Source organism: Alosa pseudoharengus, unplaced genomic scaffold (genome assembly GCF_046254945.1).
Source record: "Alosa pseudoharengus isolate Yale_2024_CS ecotype anadromous, Long Island Sound unplaced genomic scaffold, YU_APseudo_1.1 YU_APseudo_1.1_scf_15, whole genome shotgun sequence".
Lineage (NCBI taxonomy): Eukaryota > Metazoa > Chordata > Actinopteri > Clupeiformes > Clupeidae > Alosa > Alosa pseudoharengus.
In genome coordinates this window covers 6,856,565-6,876,174 of record NW_027468620.1, presented here as the reverse complement: position 1 = coordinate 6,876,174, position 19,610 = coordinate 6,856,565, and the positions used below count along the sequence as shown (strand labels likewise).

At 42.4% G+C, this 19,610-nt stretch overlaps 1 protein-coding gene across 1 annotated transcript; it reads left to right on the top strand.

Moving 5' to 3' along the window:
• The first annotated feature begins 554 nt into the window (after positions 1-554).
• On the top strand, positions 555-17,207 carry LOC143124737 (FERM domain-containing protein 6). The gene is made up of 13 exons (XM_076286446.1): positions 555-662; positions 1,602-1,692; positions 3,841-3,920; positions 4,213-4,286; positions 4,687-4,888; positions 5,653-5,808; positions 6,388-6,453; positions 7,317-7,385; positions 7,974-8,148; positions 8,902-9,189; positions 11,332-11,487; positions 16,654-16,724; positions 16,929-17,207. The coding sequence occupies exons 1-13, from the start codon at positions 579-581 to the stop codon at positions 17,205-17,207; spliced, it is 1,791 nt and encodes a 596-aa protein (XP_076142561.1). The 5' UTR covers positions 555-578.
• Positions 17,208-19,610: the final 2,403 nt, after the last annotated feature.

Below are 19,610 nucleotides of genomic sequence, written 5' to 3'. Positions count from 1 at the left end.
ATTTAACATGCACATAGTGCAATCCAAAGCGCTCCACAAACAAGACACATAACAACAAGACAAAAGATGCCGGATGGAGCGGCGTAGTCGCCAGCGTACCCATGACATCAAGACAAGACAAATACATTTAAAAAATAACAAATACAAAAAATGCCGGACGGAGCGGCGTAGTCGCCAGCGTACCTGTGACACCAAGCAATACAAGACAGACAACAAAACAAATAAACAAATAAAAAAAAAGAAAAATATTTTAAAAGGGGAAAAAGTGATGTTAAAATTAGTCCAATTTCCAAACCAGCTGAAAATGTATAGTATTGAATATATATATATATATGAAATAGTATTTCACCTCTTCATGACTGTGTTTCCTCTCAGCACTAGAGAATGCGGCGTGTGATGCCACTGGACCAGAAGGAGTGAGGAAGAGGAGACAAGGAGAGAGAGAGAGAGAGAAAACGAGTGAAAGAGAGAGAGAGTCTGAAGAGAAAAAGAGAGAGAGCCTGAACCTGAAGCCGTGACAGGAAAGGGCCAGATTAAAGGGCATCGTCTCGTCTGCGGAGCCAAATCCCACAGACAGGATGTCAGCGGCGGGCTCAGCCAAGCAGGAGAGGAGCGTCTGCGTTCTCCTTCCCACCAAGGAGCAGCTGGACATCACCGTGGGGGTAGAGTGTCCACTTCAGCACACACACCGTTTTCCCCGTACATGGATTAAGAGTAGTTGTAAATTTTATTTTAAGCGGACTAGTTTTAATCCATGTTTCGGGAACCGGCTCTAAGATTTAGATTTTCTATGTTTCCCAAAGCCCAAGATGTCCTCAAATGCCTTGTTTTTTCCACACACCAAAGATATTTACCTTACTGTTACAGAGGAGTATGTAACGCTTAAAATATTCAAGTTTAAGCTGCAGTCAGATAATTTTCAACTGATTACTAAAATAGCTGGCCATTAATTTAATAGTTGACAACTAATCCTTTAATTGTTGCATCCTTGAAAGTCCCAGACAGCATCTAGGTATTTGAGAACCTATAGCCTGTAGGGAGAGTTCCAGAAACCAGGTCGTACCACTGTAAATGAAATTACCAGTAGGTCTTTTTAGTGGTATGGTTATTTCTGTGCGCAGTCATTTTCGTTAGGTTGCTTTCCCAAACCTCATGACCGGGCCTGCTCTGCATTATGGTAATTATGTCACATGGAGTAGATTGAGCAAGCCTGTGAACTCACTGTGTTTGAAACATTCTTCAAACATTCTGTCATAATTACTCATAGAGCTGTAAGGTGCTTTTGGTAAAGAGTTTGCAAAGGTGCACAAGTGTGTAGGAGTGGCTCCTTATCTTGACTGTTTACATTTTGCTAACGAAAGGCTTTATGATTAGAGTTGTAAACACTTGTATGAATCACTGAGCCATTATGCCTGAATTAGTACCTGTGTGTGTTAACTCCTTCAAATGACTCGGCATGATTCGGCATACCTGATAAGATAACAGCGCTCTAAGTTTGTCAAGTGCTGTTGATGTAATGCGGAACTCCTGCATGTGTCTAAACATGGAAAGCACTTTTGACCTTGTGAACCACATTTTAAATCCACTTTCATGCTATTTAGGTGAAATCCACTGGACAAGAGGTCCTCAACCAGATATCCAAGCTCCTCTGTGTCAAAGAGCTGCACTTCTTCGGTCTCACAGTAGTCAAGGGTAAGTGAGAACTTAACACTTCTTTGTTCATTGCAGTAGAGTGGAGTAGTCATGGTAATGAGCATGATGTGATTATGGTCAGTGGCAGATGAAAGCCTCATCTGGGATCTGACCACAGGCACTTGTCACCTTGACTTAAGGATACTTCAGCAAGGGAATTGGATTTCTCCTTAACTCTCTCTTTCCCTCGTTACTCCGTGTTCAGTATATTGCTGTGGAGCTGTTGGGCACAGCGCACTGGTCCAGGCCGGTTGGATGTTGTGTTCACAAGCGAGCGCGCACACAGACGCACACCAGCTAACCCCCTGGCTTTCTGGTCCTGTGATGTCTGTGGCCCTGTTTATATAATGCGGTCAAACCAATGGGCCCGCGCCCAGGGAATGAGAACACGCACAATGGGTGCAGAGTGCAAAAACACCATTACGTCTCCCACTAGCATAACTGTGAGGTGCTTAATCTAGTTAAACCGCTGAGTATATGCCCTCCATTTTTTATTTATTTATTTATTTATTTATTTATTTATTTTGATCTCCTCCCCTTGCTTCACACTCGGCGATCCTTGGCGCTCGCGGACTCCTCGCGCTCCCTTCTCCGTGAAATGCCTTGATAATCTTGTGTGGCTCACCTCCTTAACAAGGGGCCTTTTGTTTTTGTGGTGTGGGGGCCTGTAGTCAGCGAGGCCTGGATTCCGCCAATATTAACTTCATTAAGCCTGGAATGCACTTCTGCATTCCAGCAATGGAGGGAACGCCAGGGAGAGAGAGGGAGGGAGGGAGAGAGAGGGATAGAGAGGGAGGCAGGGAAGGAGAGGAACTGTAGGGAGAGATGAAGGTAGGGGCAGCTGGGGGAGAGGGAGAGCGAGAGAGATGGAAGGGAAGGAAGAGAAAAAAGATGGAGTGAGATGCCAACAGTGAGAGAGGGGGAGATGTGCAGAATTAAAGTTTTTTTGTTACAGTGTGTGTGTGTGTGTGTGTGTGTGTGTGTGAGAGAGAGAGAGAGAGAGAGAGAGAGAGTGGTGGATAACTCGTTCGTGGAAATAATATGATTAGGAGCGAGAGTGAAAAATGGTGTTTAGACGCTGCGAAGGCAAGGGAGATAAATGGAGGAGTGAGAGAGATGGATGAGAGAGAAAGAGAGAGGGGGGGGGAGGCTGAAATGGGAGGCTGGTGAGGGCTAGTGTTGGGGAGACTGCATTCCTCTCCAGCTGGCCAAAATGAATGAGTGTGTGCTGCCCAGAGAAAGGGGGATGATGCTATGGATGGATGGAGCGCAGGATGAGTGGTGGAATATTTGGAAAAGCGGAGTGAGAGAGCGAGAGAGAGAGGTGGGCTGGTGAAGCACGGCACAGGTGGAATGAGGGCTAAAGGGTGGAGGGGGGGGGGTAAAAAGGGAGGGAACAGATGACAGATGGATGAAGTCGAGATGAAGAGAGAGAAAGATGAAGGGATGAATAAAGAGAGCAAAGGTCTGAATGCGGGAGGGAGGGAATGGTGAGGAGGGCTGGGTCCTGCCTGAGGGGTGATTTAAATGGTTCATAAACTAACTCCCTATCAGTGATGGCGTCACACATGACGTCCTTTAAAATGAAATGCACATGGGAGGATAATCTGTAAGGAAAACAGCCACACAAGTTATACGTCAAATTTTTCTTTTATGGTTTAGCTTCATGGGATTAAGCTGCAGTATATCGAGTCTAAAAATAACATTAAGTCCACCAAAACCATCAAATTTGTCCAAAAGTAATTTATGAGTTAATGTGAAGTAAATAAACTCTGGCTAGACATTCCCATTTAGTCACACAGCCTTATGTTTTTAAGTTCTTCCCCAACACACAAACGCCCCTTTATACAGCCGAGTTTACAAGATTCTGGGTTGTCAAGTGATATTTGGCTGGATCATGTTTGTTGTCTGGGCCTGTTTGCTTTCTCAGAGCAGTGGGCAAACTGGCACGTTAGCATTGTTGTCTGCTGTGTGTGCTCTGCACACTGGCTGTTGTGCTGGCAAATGACCCAGCAAGAGTTTTCTTTTCTCCGTAATTCATTTCATTGTTTGACGCATTTCATGCGTGAATTCATTATTCTTTTGTTTGGTTAATGAAAGCATTCTAATTTCCTGTCTCTGTCTCTCTGTGTTTGCCTTTGAATGCAGATAACGAACACATATATCTGGACTTAGAGGAGAAACTAACCAAGTATTTCCCCAAGGAATGGAAGCAAGAGCCTGTGAAGGTAAGGCCTGCATTGCAATGGTTCACTCCAGTAGGATTTTGTCGATTCCCTTACACAGACAGAATATATGTCTTTGTGTTTGTAGGGGGTGGGGGTGGGGTGTGTGTAATTGTTTGTTTGTGTGTGTGTGTGTACAACTACATTTTTATGTAAAAGAAGGCTAATACATTGAATAAAGATAGTCATGTACTAGGCTGTACTGCTGGTATTGTGTGAGTGTACCCAGTAGTTCAGTAGAGCACGTAGTGTTGGTCAGACTTTTCTCTCATTAGTCTGCTGTGCTTCCATTCAGGGCCCACAGAAACGGATCCCTCTGCTGCTCTTCCTCAAAGTGCAGTTCTATGTGGAGAACGGTCGACTCATCAGGTGAGCTCCTTAAAGTCTGAGGATACATTTCAGGGAGGATACATTTCAGTTTTCAAGTTTGGGCACTTTACCAGTTTTCAATGGAACCAGTGATATCCCACTAATGTCCATAGCTTTTCAACACATATCTTTTTTAACAGTAAACTATGTCTTTCAGGTATTTTTTTTTATTATTCTATGAATGCCTTATGCCATTCATATTAATTTATTTTGGTTATATTATATGTTGGTTTCAGTTTTTGCTCCTATTACTATGATAACCATTCCAAATCCCCAAAGGATGGAATCAAACAGGGACCAAACGCTGATGCTAAATGCCTGTGTGTAATGGTGCTTTCTGAAGTCACTGACTGACCTCGCTGGGGCCGTGTGTGTGTTTACGTGTCCGTCTCCATGGCAGCGAGCGCAAGGCACGGCAGCTGTACTTTGCGGACCTGCGGGAGCGCGTGCTGAGGTCAGAGTGCCGTCAGCAGGAGGAGGTGTACTTCCAGCTGGCCGGCTATGCTCTGCAGGCTGACCTGCCCGACCACCCCACGCACCACCTGACGGACGAGGGCACGTCAAAGGCCTACTTTCAGTCCAAGGATTACTTCCCTCCATGGGTCAGTATTTGGCACTGGCTGATGAACACACACCAGATGTAGCGGTGTCCCTTTAGTTGTTGTTTCGATGACTGGCCGCCCTGGCTGGATTAGAGCTGATGGGATTGCATGTAAACAAATGTAGCACCTAAACGGCCGGTGGTAGCGTAGCGGTTAACTAGCTGGGCTATGCATGCAGTAGACAGACAAAGTTGTGGGTTCAATTCCTGGCTTCCACCATTGTACCCATGAGCAAGGCACTAACGCTCTTTGGATAATAAGCGTCTGCTAAATGCATAAATGTAAATGTAAAGCTTTTCAACAACTGTCTGTGATCTCAAGCGACACACAAAGTGCTTGAATCCAAGTACATGTATTCAGGGTTTTTGCTTTGAGTACTGGTGTATTACTATTATACTGTGCTATGTACCCTGACAAAGCACTTTGTTTACGTGCTCATATCATTAACCTCATGTCATCCTCATCTGTATGTTCTTAATAATATTAATAATATTAATGACAATAATATTTCCTGCTCTTGTGTTACCAGCCCATTACCCTCAAGTCAGGCTCACAGATAATCTAATTTACAAAAAGAGGATAATGGAAGAATGACTTTCAATTACTCAAATTACCTTCAATTACTCTTTATACATCGATTACATCTAGTGTTTCCTGACAGCAAAATGGACAGCATGGCTGTATGGTTTAACCACACCAGCCCAAGAAGCTTGCTTCCTCTGTAATCTGACTTGTGCTGTTGTTTTCTGGCCTTGTGTTTGCAGATAGTGGCAAAGCGGGGTGTTGACTACCTGTTGCGGCACGGTCCCAACATGCACCGGGAGCTTTGGGGGATGCCCGCACGTGACGCCGTTCTCCTCTTCATCCGAGAGTCTTGCCGACTGGAGGACGTACCCGTGACTTTCTACAGGCTCCAGAAGGTTAGTGCCAACACCCATCTACTGGCACTGAAACCATACAGGTATCTAACAAGCACAAGTATGTATCCAAGAAAGGAAATGAAACAATGCACTTACAGTACAGTGGTCTCCAAATTAAAAGGAGTCAGTAGGCAGTAATAAGTCGACTTCAGGTGGCGGGGGCATACAATTGTCCTCACCGTTTTCCGCACAACTGAGTGGAGATCAATATCATGAAAAGCAGTTCACATTCTAATGGGTAATAAATTCCTCTCCCTTTCTCTCTCTCTCTCCCACCCTCAAAGAGAATAACCCTAGTTGAGTTATGTAAGACTTTATCGCAGTCAGGTCTATTATACACTCTATTAATCTCAGCAGCTGAGTGTAACTCTGAAGGCTGGCATGCCTGTTGCGTAAGCCCCAACCCTGCCTGCCATCAGTCTTAATGGACAGCTGTGGTCGTCTCGGCCCTTTTGGCTTGTGTGGAGCCAGCGTAGGATCTGAGGAGGGGAGGGGGACTTGGGTGTGTGCTGGAGAGGGACAGGTCAAGTGTGTAAGTGTGTGTGTATCTCACCAGAGTCTTTTCTGTCACTCTTCCAGGACAAGAGAGAGGAGAGGGGCTCCGCACTGCTGGGCCTGACTCTGCGAGGAATGCAGGTTTATCAGGTGTGTGTGTGTGTGTGTGTGTGTGTCTCTGCCTATCTGTCAGTGTGTGTGTACTTGCATGCAAGCATGTGTGTCTGCCTATATGTGTATGTATGTGCGTGTGTGTGTGTGTGTCTGTGTGTGTGTGCGTGTGTGTGTGTGTCCATCCAAGTTGTAAGGAGCTCTGCAGTTCCTCAGCACATAAAAGCTTAGCCCAATCGCAGCGTTCTCAGGCACAGATGCCTCCAAGGAATGTGTGGGTTATCGGCCCATCCACACACAGCACTAAAACGGGAATTTGAGACGCATACCTTTCCTCCCCTCTGCTGTGACCTGTCCATCAAAAGGCCATCTGAGTAGATTAAAACTCCCATAGGTCAGGGGAAGAGAGATTAGCAACTCGCCTCCCTGCTGGACATCTGGACCAAAGGCCAAATCACTCAATGAAGAAAACTTTAAAGCCACGCTAAGCAGTTCTTTTAGTTTAAAACAATGGCTTCGAGCTCATTTGGATGATACACAGACTTAATGACTTAATAATAGGCAGAATTTAGTCTCTCTCAATAGCAATGCGTTCCCGGAATGCGCTTTGGAATGTAGTTTTGTTGTTCCGGACCCTTTTGACAGTTCTCGGAATACTGGGTGCCCCCCCTTGGCGCTAACTGCGTATCCAGTACTGTACGTTGGAAATAGTTGAAAAGCTGAATTCCTACATTGTGTGAAAGTAAATAAATATTTCACATGCGGTTTGTTTGTGTTCCTTCCACCATCCTTAGGCACATTTTTCTTCTTGTGTTTTCGCCTGCTTTTGTGTGGGAGCCCTGGGGGCAAGGTCAAGGCTGTGCTGAAGTGCTGTTGTAATGGCTGTTTTTTTACCCCTCCAGGAGGTCAACAACATGCGTCAGCTGCTTTACGACTTCCCCTGGTCCAATGTCGGGCGACTCACCTTTCTGGTACTGCCACCTTCCTACATTAATGCCATTCATGTGCTCTCTCACTCACACACTAACTCAGTTACTCACTCACTGACTCACTCTCTCTCTCTCACTCACACACTAACTCAGTCACTCACAGACTCACTCTCTCTCTCACTCACTCACTGACTCACTGACTTAGCATGTAGAGAATGAGTCTTGTATAGAGAATGAGTGTAGCTCGCCCAACCTCACAAACTCAGGCTGTATAGTTTGTATACTGAACACTCCACAGTCCATAACACTGTGAGTAGCATCCACAGTGGTGCACAGTAGGGAGCAGATCTGGGGACTGGTGCCCAATGAAATAGAAGAGCACAGTTGAGTGGCTCAGTTTCTAAGAATAATTGGCTCTTTAGTCTCCTGATGTTGGGTCAAATCATGTTTGTTGGCACTATGTATTGTGACAGAAGTGTCTACTGTTGATATATTTGTATGATGTTCATTAGGAAGTCGGTAGCTGGTGGTTTATGGATGTAGTAATGGATCTAAATGAATATGAGTGATGCTGTGGTGTTATTTTTTTTCTTTCTTTACAAATGGATACATTTTGGTTGTGCCGTTTAGGGGAAGAAGTTTGAGATCCAGCCAGACGGTCTGCCGTCGGCACGGAAGCTGGTGTACTACACGGGCTCAGCGTTCCGCTCGCGCCACCTACTACTCCATCTGAGCAGCAGCCACCAGCTCTACCTCAGCCTGCAGCCAGCTCTCACACACCTGCGGCAGCTGGAGGAGAATGAAGGTACGTCTGGGTGTGTGTGTGTGTGTGTGTGTGGGTGTGTGTGTGTGTGTGTGTGTTTGTGTGGGTGTGTGTGTGTGTGTGTGTGTGTGTGTGTGTGTGTGTGTGTTTGTGTGGGTGTGTGTGTGTGTGTGTGTGTGTGTGTGTGTGTGTGTGTGTGTGGGTGGGTGGGTGTGTGTCTGTGTGTGTGAACGTGTTTCTGTGTGTGTGTGTGTGTGTGTGTAATGTATGTCTGTGTTCTCAATCTATGGGCAGCAGGGTGTTAATATTTATGGACTGTTTTTACAATTTTAGCCCATTTGTATGCGCTGCCTAGGCCAAATCCAAAGATGAGTCCCTCACAGCACATTTGGGACCAGCAATATCATCAGCATTATCAGCATCCCCAGCTCAACGCTGGCGCCCTGTTTATGTTCATCAAAAGCTACTTTTCAATCCTAATGATTTCATAAGGACCTTGGCCTTCGTGCTACTCTCACTAGGTGGAGGTGGATGATGATCTTAACCCTTAAAGGTGTAGGTTTTTGAACATTCTAACATAAGATTCCGTTCCGCAACAATTGAAGGTTCTAAAATTCTATGTTGAATTCAAAGAACCCAGATATTCTTTGGAACGTTCATTTTCCAACAATCTCGTCGTGACGGTACTCCTTTTAGGGTTGATGATGATAGAAATGATAATGGTCATGTCAGTGGCTGTGCTCTCGAATGGACACGGGTGCGGCAGCTTTTGACCAACCCTCTTCTGTTATGCAGAGAAAAAGCGCTACCGGGAGTCCTACATCAGCGACGACCTTGACCTCGACCCTCAGGGCAGTGACGGAAGCCCTCGCCTGTCACGCCGATCGACCAGCAGCTCAGGCATCGAGGCGGACACACGGCAACGGAGTGTCTCCGTGGAGATGACTTCGGTGGACGAGGAAGGGCTGCGGCAGACGGAGGAGAAGTCCTTCAGCTCGGCGGCGAGCCTGGGCAGCTCACACACCTCGGGCGTGGACACGGGCAGCAAGGCGCGCGCCGACGAGGACGAGTGGCAGGAGGATGGTGAGTGGACCATGGTGACAGGAACAAAAAATAGAAATAAATCAACAATGTTACGCCTGGATGTTAAAATGCCTAGGGGCATGTGGCTGCGTTACTAGTTAACGTAAATAAAGGAGGACAGTAAACACAAACAAGGAAGTAAATGATTGAGATGACCGGTTTATTGATAAATCAAACAGACAATCACACCAAAAGTATGAAGACGGCTAGGCCTACGCCAAATAGTAACAAACAAACACATAAACATATAAACACACAACCTCCCCACTGGGAGTAGTTTTGCCGAACTCGGCACACACTGGCCACACTAGGCCAGTATTTTGGTACATCATAGCCTAGGGCCTACTGTAGTTGATTGGGAGTGGAGGGGCAAGTTTTCGAAGGTATTTTTAACTACAATATTAATATTGGTATATCATAATATGTGCATATTTGCAGTGGCAAGCGCTTTCTTATTGACGTTGCGTTCCGAGACAAGGAAGCACTTACACGTGGGTGCATACGTAAATTTGCATACATCTACCACGCCTACTCCTGCTGTTTTACAGAAATAGCCATGATTCCCCATTCCAAAAAGGACAACTTTACTTAATTGTTAGTCTATGTCAAAAGCCGTTGTTCACTTTGTGTAAATGACGCTATTTTCCGCTATTTTTTTTTATTCCAACTGTGGGCACTTTGGAGCAGAAACGAGAACGCGCACACATCCTGAATTACTTACACCTGGCTTGACATAGTCGCTCCTACTCATCCTGGATTGGCATTAGTGAAACGAGTTGAGCTAGGATGACCAGACAATGCTATGTCAAACCTCGCTTTATCACTTATCTTGGATGTCTTAATTCTGCCTTTGTGAAATACCCCTTAGGGCCGTAAGAACAAATGCATACACGGCGCACACACATTTTACTTCTTTATTTGTCTCTACAATTCAGAGTAAATATTACATTAAGCACACAAGGACACAAATATGTGCAGTAATGTTAATTGCTCAGACAAGTTTCAGTCATATGACCCTGTTGACAATAACAAAACAGCAGCAAAACATGTCATGGATACACACACACATACAAACACACACACACACACACACACACACACACACACACACACACACACACACACACACACACACACACACACACACAAACACACACACACACACACACACACACACACACACACACACACACACACATTTACTCTAAATGTAAATGTGTATAGACCATCCATTGTCTACTATCTACTGAAAAGAGGTGTTTTCCTATATTCCTGGCCATTCTATGTTGTTGTTTAGGTGGGCTATGCTTATAAACAATATTAACAGGGATTTTGGTGAAATAAATACTATATTTTACTACATATTGCTTCTTTTAACATCTGCCTATTTGATACACATGTATACACATGGATTTGTTGGAATCCTGTTGACTTTCTTTTTTTCAAATGGTGGTTTGTTTGGAGAGAAGCCATGCAAAATTGTTGAGCAAACAAGCCTGCCTCACCTTAAGTTTACTTCAAGGTGTCATATTTTCTTATATCATTCCTGCTTTCTTACCAGGATCTGTTCAAACATTCACTCAAGGGCTTTAAAGGGCTTGACTATGCAAAAACTACAGATGTCCCTCTCCACAAATGCCCTTAAGAAACCCCTGTGTGGCCTTGCAACATATTTCAACAGTAAACCAATGGATTATTGTGACTGTGTTGTTTGCGATGAGCAAATATTCAGCTTATGAATATGCAGGCACACGGCTGTTTCAACCATGGATCGTGTTGTCCCTGCCTCTACAAAAAAAACTACTCTGTCAGTCTATTTATTGCATAAGGGCCATTGAAACTGACCAAATGTAACCGTTCTGGGCTTGTTTGCATGACTGCTAAGATTGAGTACCTGTGGAGTGACATTGCAAAGAGAGGGATGATTGGAATTCCTTGGCTTATCTCTACAAGGTTTCAAGAATGAAACACATCTTATCTTTCCTCAAAGTCATATACCTTAAGATTACTTGGTGCCCGGCTGCATACTCTCAGGTGCGCTAAGTATTGTTTCGACACCAAAGGCCGCTATTCTTGGCATGTCTCAGAAATGTGACTGTGGGGGTCATTATTAAGTCGGATACATGCTTATCTCTTTGTCAGAGATGCAAGTTCGAGTGAGTAGTCCTGGGGAGGTCTCCGTGGACAGTCCTGGCGAAGTCTCCGTGGACGACCCGCAGGAGATGCTCCGATTGGCTGAGCTGCTGGAGGGTGTGTCTGTGGACTGTCCATCTTTCATCTCCGAGATGTATTCTAGAGGTCAGAGGCCACAGAATATCAATACACACGAATAACCAGATTTCATTTCTAAAGAAGCCGTTACCACAATATCAATACACACAAATGATTACATTTCACTTCTGAAGAAGCCGTTACCACAATATCAATACACACAAATAATTACATTTCACTTCTGAAGAAGCCGTTAGCACAATATCAATACACGCATATAATTACATTTCACTTCTAAAGAAGCCGTTACCACAATATCAATACACACAAATAATTACATTTCACTTCTGAAGAAGCCGTTACCACAATATCAATACACACAAATAACTAGATTCCACTTCTAAAGAGGCCGTTATCAGAGTATCATTTCACACAAATAACTAGATTCCACTTCTAAAGAGGCCACAAGATTATTACTGATCCTGCTACTGTGGCTGATGCATTTAACCAGCACTTTTCCTCTGTAGTAATTAAGTAAATTAAGTCCATCTAATTTATTTAATTCTAATTCTGTAAATACATCGGTAGCCAATACTTCGTTTTACACTAACTACAATACTCCCTACTGAAGTACAGCAGGCTATTTTTGACATTAAATCTGGTGGTGCTGGTCCTGATGGTCTGGAGATCAAGTTTATTAAGATTGCCTCTCACATCCTGGCATTTTCACTATGTTATTTATTCAATTTATCTATATCTATGTCTGAAGTATCAGCTATGTGGAAGTATTCTAGAGTAAAACCTATTCATAAAAGTGGCGATCCACTTGACCCTAACAACTATAGACCAATTTCAATTATTAGCACTGTGGCAAAAATATTTGAAAAAATCATTTTTAAGCGATTATTTAAATATGTCAATGACTTTTCTGTTTTATCTGATATGCAATCAGGTTTCAGACCCAATTACTCTACCACTACTGCCCTCACAAAGTTTGTCAATGATGTTACATCCTCTTTAGATAATAACATGCCTACTGGGCAATATTTATAGATCTCACCAAGGCCTTTGATTTGGTTAATCACTATCTACTTCTTGATAAATTGCATAGCATTGGTCTGTGTAAGCAGTCACTCTTTTGGTTTAATTCATATCTTCATTGTAGGCGTCAATGTGTGGTTTTACATGGCTGTCTTTCCCAGTACACTTTCCCAATTCTGTCCCATGACACTGTTTATTCTGCTAAATGCAATATTAATTTGATCAAGTCTTCATTGCAATCAGATTTTGAGTGACATTCAAAAGTGGTTCGCAGATAATGGGCTCATACTTAATAAAGCTAAGTCTTACAGTATGTTTTTTGACAATAGGTCAACCCGTTACAATCAAGATCACACTCTGTCAATAAGGTTCTTGGATGATACACTTATGGAGAATGTGGAAGAATTTAAATATTTGGGCCTACTGCTTGACGCAAATCTCTCCTTCAAGTCACATATTGACTCTGTTGTGAAGAAAATTAATTTCAACCAGGGCTTTGAACCGATTTTTTTCCCAATCTGTTCGTTCCGAACAGAAACGGAATTATAACGTTTCCGGTTATGAGTTCCACCAATAAATTGACGTTCCCGAACCGGTTAGAACAAAAAAATACTGTTCCCGGAACGGTTAATTTCGTTCCTGTCAGCTGTTTAATGCTATAGAATTATGTCACATCTTTCTCATCCAGCTTAAACCAAATGTAATAATATTACAACCATTATTAAATAATAATAATTATATTATTAATAATAATAATAATTAAATAGGCCTACAATTATTTCAAATGTGTAGTTTATTGTTAAAAGAGAAAATTTCTACACAAACGTAACGACATTATTAAGACACGTGGTTATGCCACTCGGGCAACAACAAATTCCAACTGTCGGGGGAAAGGCCATCCAGTAGGCCTACTCGTACCGTAACAAGTCTTTTGTTTTGTCTTGCTTAGGCCTACTTGCAATTAGGCCTGTTTCATCAGGTAGGGCCTATTGTTTATCAACAAACATAGCCTACTAATTATAGCCTACTAAATGTTCGCTAGTCCATCATTAATGTGGAGTCGACAAATATAGCTATTGATATTGTGTTTGGAATGAGCGTTTTAATTAACGATGGATCGTAATTTACCTCTTTTTTAAGATGTGGAGTGGAGACTTTGTAATCCACAGCTCTCTCTCCATTCAGTCAGCGAATGTCTGATGTGATGTCACACAGGAAGTGAACCTCAGCCGTCATGGTAACGTGCGCAGGAAAATAATTACTTTTTTTTTTAGTTAATTAGGCAACGAAAACTTTGAGGAACGAAATAAAACCGGTATTAACCGGTTACCATTATTTTTAAATAAGTGTTCCTGTTCCAGAACATAAAAAATAATAACGTTTCCGGTTTCGTTTCTGTTTCCTGTAAAATACAAAAAGTTCCCGGTTTTCGTTTTCGTTCCTTGAACCGGTTCAAAGCCCTGATTTCAACCTTAGACTCTTGTATCGCTCTATAAATTGTTTCACTCAACAGATCAGATTACGAATTGTAACACAGCTTTTATTTTCCATCCTTGACTATGCAGACATTGTGTATATGAATACAACAGAATCACATCTGAAATCTTTAAATGTTGTCTTCAACAGCCTCTGTCGATTTGTGTTGAGATGTCCATACCTTACCCACCATTGTCACATGTATCAGCAACTGAATCTCTTATCACCTAAGGCCAGATGGCAACTACACTGGCTTCAGTTTATTTATAAATGCTTTTTCTTTAATTATCCATCTTATTTACAAAATTATTTAAATCCATATAGGTCTACTTATGGGCTTAGACATCTTGATCATTTGTTTTTTTCTGTTCCAAGTATATCTAAAGAAATAGGGAGGCGTGCCTTCAAATTTAAAGCTCCTTCTGACTGGAATAGTCTACCCAGCTCATTGAGATCTATTTCATCTTTTCCACTTTTTAAGTCATCCCTATTAAACTTTTTGCAATCATGTGACCAATGCACATGGTTTCCTGGTGGTTGACTTATTACAAAAAAAAAAAAATTTGAATTTCTGTTTTTTACCAACATAAATCTATTAGGTTAGAGAGGTTGGACTGCTTTGTAGCTTGTAGTGATGAAGAGCTTTGGTGTGGATGTATGCATGTGTGTAATATATGTGTTTGGTGTTTTTGGGACCCCCCTCGAAAACGAGATGTCTCATCTCAAGGGGTTATCCCTTAATAAAGAAATTGAAATTATCAGAGTATCATTTCACACAAATAACTAGATTCCACTTTTAAACAAGCCGTTGTCAAAATATCATTACACACAAATTGCTAGAATTCACTTTTAAACAAGCCGTTACCAGAATATCATTACACACGAATAACCAGATTCCACTTCTAAAGAAGCCGTTACCAGAATATCATTACATTCAAATAATCAGATTCCACTTCTAAAGAAGCCGTTACCAGAATATCATTACATTCAAATAACTAGATTCCACTTCTAAAGAAGTTGTTACCATACTTGCTTCTACAAACCATGCCTTTAATCATGCATTCAACAGAATATAATGCACAATGAAAACAGTTCTGACTAATATTATATAAGTAAAACACTTGGAGGAATGTATGCAATGTATCTTAATATCTTGGTGATGTATTAGCACAGTGTTTCCCAAACTTTTTTTCTGGCGACCCACTTTTTAAAAATGACAGACCATCGCGACCCATTTCACTTCAAATCTACCCTGCAACCACCAACATTGTTTTAGGCCACAGGTTCTCCAACTTTTCTATGCCTCCCCCAACCATACATTGCTATAGGATCTAAATAGATAGATCCTGCTTTGAACACGGTAGTGTTGCATTTTGAGCACCATCAGCGTGAAAAGTTGGAAATGACTACTGAAAAGATGCGTTTTAATGCGCATCCGAGAGTTTGGGGAAATTCTCGCATGTTGCGCATTCGTCAGCATAGTAAAGCTGTTTCTGTATTTCTAAAAAAAATGTTGTAGGCTACGTTGCGTTGCAGACAAATGGGTCCATAACACTGTGGACGTCAATTCCGATGTAAACAGCAAATAACTCAAGTCGTTATATTGTATTGTTGTAGGCCTATTATATTATATAGTCGCTATATCAGAACAAGAGACTTTTGGGCAATAGCCGGAAGAATGCACCTTTACTTTGGAGTTCGCGAGGTAGAAAACGAGAGAAATAGTGTTTAAAATGTCTATTTAAAATTTAAATAAATTGTAGCCTAATATAATGCACTGTTGTGCATTTTAAATCAGAAATAAGAATGTGAGGAGGTTGTTATTAACTTTAAAGATTGCATCTACAATCGAAACTATGGATGTCTCCTTTAGTTGACAGCACGGTCACTAGATTTTAATCGGTAAAGTTGAGGAACTGGTATCTGTTAATGTTTGTGCAAATAGGTGGATTCATGTCCCTTGCAGTTTGCAACTGCGAGGTACAGGTCATGGCAGGCGTCCCACAGAACGGTTTAATTTTGAGAGGTAGATATCCATGCTCTGGCTCCCCCTCTGCGATGCGTTCGTCCCCCAGTTTCATGCGCCAGTTTCATGAGCTTTTATGACAACACTGTAACTGTGGTAGTTAACAAACTACATCCTAATAGAAAACTGTTAACTTTCCTGGTATCAAATGACAAATGGTATCAGTTAGACCTATAACACAACATAAATTGTGCTGGGCTGGCGACCCAAATAAATTCCCCTGCGACCCACCCGTGGGTCGCGACCCAGACTTTGGGAAACACTGTATTAGCACATACACTGTTGGTTATACCAAAGTCCTTTTAGGCAAGTCCCTCCACTCGGCGGCCATATTGCAACGCTTTTTGGGCACTCATCGGGCATCCTATTCGGCAGAAATGCGCGTGCGCAAGGCTTCACGACACCAATCTTGCTCCAGTGGCGAGTTCACAACACATGATTGGCATGATGTCTTCACAACACACCATATGATTGGCTCAATGTATTCACATCACACCACATGATTGGCTCAATGTATTCACATGTCGACGTTTTGCTGAGGAAGGGGTGCCTTCTGCCATATTGCCATTACAAACTAACTCCATGCATTTCTATGGAGGATTTTTTGAGTGCTGTGTCTCCTAATTAGAAAGTCTCTGGTTATACCACAGTATGCACTGATGCACTCTTCAGGTCTGCATGTTTAAACATGTTGCATGGGTTCATTTCAGGTATCAAAACAAGTCTTGTTGACGCAGCAGACGGTCAACTGAAGCTTGGCAGCACTGATACACTTGGACCGGTAAGTCCATGCGGCCATTTTTCACCTCTATCATTCCCTTTTTCCGTACATCACAATTTCCTCTCTTTGTTTCTGACTTTTCTCTCTGCCTTGCGCTTCCACACCTTTCTCTGGTACTAATGCCCGGCCACATGCCCTGATTGGCCCTTTAATCTTCTACCTTTGTGCCCCAATGATGTTTTTCCTTTCTGCTTCGATCAGCAGGTCATGAGCTGGAAGACTCGAACGTGTGTGGAGCGCCACAGCCAGAGTCTGGACGACATCCACCTCTTCTCCCCGTCGACGCCCCTGGGCAACGTCCCTCAGGCCAATACCTCCCACAGTTACACGTTTGGACTCCCCGAGAGCCACATCTCCCTCAAGAGCCATCAGCACCCGGTCATCCAGTTCCCGGCCAAGCCTTCTTTCTACGGGCGTCGCTCCATGAACTGCCTCTCTCTGGACCTGCTGGAGGACGACCAACTGCTGGAGTTAATTTTGTGAGGCGAGAGGAGGAGAGAGAGAGAGAGAGAGAGAGAGAGAGAGAGAGAGAGAGAGAGAGAGATCAATGAAAAAGAAAAAAATGAAGAAGGGGAGGGGGGCGGGCAAGAGAAAGACTATTAACCCTTAGCAAACCCATCGCACTTGGTGTGTTGTACTAAGCATGTCCTGGACAACACACACACACTCTCTCACACACACACACACACACACAGACACACACACACACACACACACACACACACACACACACACACACACACACATATATATATTCAGTGTGTGCTATTCAGTGTGTGCTGAATTGACAGTATTGATGAACAATCCATTTTGACAGAATGTATTTACACATGGGGTGGTTTGCATATGTGTACATGTGCATGTGTTTGTCTATGTGGAATGGATAGCCTGAACATAATGCCATTTTTTTTTTATCTGAGTGCATGTCGGTATCAGCTGCACTCTTCAATACAACGATATAGTACGTTTTGCACATAGGTCTATGCCGACTTGATCATCTAGAACCTGAACTTGCCAAGTCCACAAATCTTGACAATGGTGATGATAACCTTTCTGTTCATCTCCCACACATATACATGAGGCCTGCAAATCTGAAGCCTTTTATATATTGTTCATGTAAAAACCCAAACTATTGTCAGTATATTTATTTCTCAGTTACTTATATTTTATATTTACTGTTTACAAAGTATTCTCCCTTGTACAGTCAGCCCCCACAACATATCCTATCATGACTATCATACTGATACAGGAAACCAATATCCTACTTTGCTGCATCCTATGTAGGCTGAATGTTGGATGGCTTGTTGTCATTACAACACAATAGATGGTCTGAGCTGTACTCAAATGAAATCAAAGAAAAATGTTGATGCCTTTATTTGTTTTAAATTTGTGTGCAGTTGGATGTACAAAGGAATGCATATTTAAAGGAACACAATTGTATATGTTTGGATGTACTATAATATTATTTCTGTTCAGATAGTCAACACAACTTCTGAATCCAATTTTGGACAACTACCCCCAATTGGCTGGAATTTAATAAGGCCCTATAAAGAAATACTCAGTGTTAAGTCATACAGCCATATGAACCCAAATTGAATTGGACTTTTAATAATGGTCTTATTTGCTTTGCTACACTACACCTTGCATTCTAACAGCAGAATGTAGTGCAGTCAATTCAAAGGCAAGTACAGTAAAGGACAGTATAGTACAGTAAAGGACAGGCTTTGTGTTAAACCTGTTAACGCAAGTGTTGTCGTGCTATTTCAGGATACCCCCAAACATTTTTATAGCGCACCATTTGTTTACATACTAAGGGGGGATAGTATAGAAGTACTTTTCCTGCAATCAACGTGATCACGAGAATACCTACAATATTATATAACAAATAAAGAGGCTTTATCTGTGTTGATCAGCCGAGATATGAGGTCAGTTACTGTATTGTTAGCCACAAATGGAGTGCTTTAATTGGGTGGGTTAGTCCCAAAGTATGCCAACATATGCATGATTATTGATGAAATGATGTCTCTCTGCTATGGCAATCACTTTCTTAAATCACTAAACAGTGGGTTATGCGATGCTATTCCTCAAGACATGGCCCGCTCTTGGCAAACAACCAATGTGTTTTGGGTAACCATCTTATATCCTCTCCTTTCAATGAAAGGTACACAGATCAAGCAATGACCTTTAGAAATAAATACAACTGTGCTCTGTAAAAATGTTTATGTGTTCTTTGTACTGACCCCATAGTAACAGTAGGCCCATTCAATACTATTAGTATTGCTAATCAGGCCTGCCTACAATAACGTTATTTTGATACTACTAAGTGTAGTTTACCATTATAACCTAGCAGAATGGCAGTATGATGGAAGTCGTTTATTCATCTTAGTTATCACTTCAGTCGGTCATAGTCCATCACCAGCATATGGGAGCTGAATGCCCAGCTGTGATGCTAGCCTGCCACCTAGTGGAGATACTTGACACCACAAGTTTGAAACCACAGCATCAGGCTTGGAGCCAGGTGCATCACTAGACCTTTTTTACTTTTTTATTTATAAGCTGTGCCCTCAAATTGAATTAATTCAACTTTTTAAAAAAAACAAAGGGGGCTGTGCAGATTGATAATATCAGGGAAAGAGTGGATGTTATTTTAATTCAAAGGAGAGTTTTTGTTCATACTTCTTCATCTTTCAATAAATTACTTTAGCAGGTACAATCTGCGCTTTACCTTTTAAATGCTGTACACGTCCAGTGACAGCATCGGTGTCTGGATGGCAGGGGGGGGGAAAAGGCCACCTCCCTTTCACCTTGTTCTTACGAAATGGTCAGCAACAGGATAAACTATTATTATTACTCTCACCATCTGTCTATCAATCTCTGTGTGTAGTG

What these genes read in the sequence shown, in the direction of transcription:
- LOC143124737 (XM_076286446.1), top strand. Translation starts at nt 579, where the DNA reads ATGTCAGCGGCGGGCTCAGCCAAGCAGGAGAGGAGCGTCTGCGTTCTC. An exon ending in CGGTCTCACAGTAGTCAAGG is followed by an intron (nt 1,693 to 3,840) that starts GTAAGTGAGAAC and finishes CTTTGAATGCAG; the next exon opens with ATAACGAACACATATATCTG. An exon ending in GCAGCTGGAGGAGAATGAAG is followed by an intron (nt 8,149 to 8,901) that starts GTACGTCTGGGT and finishes TCTGTTATGCAG; the next exon opens with AGAAAAAGCGCTACCGGGAG.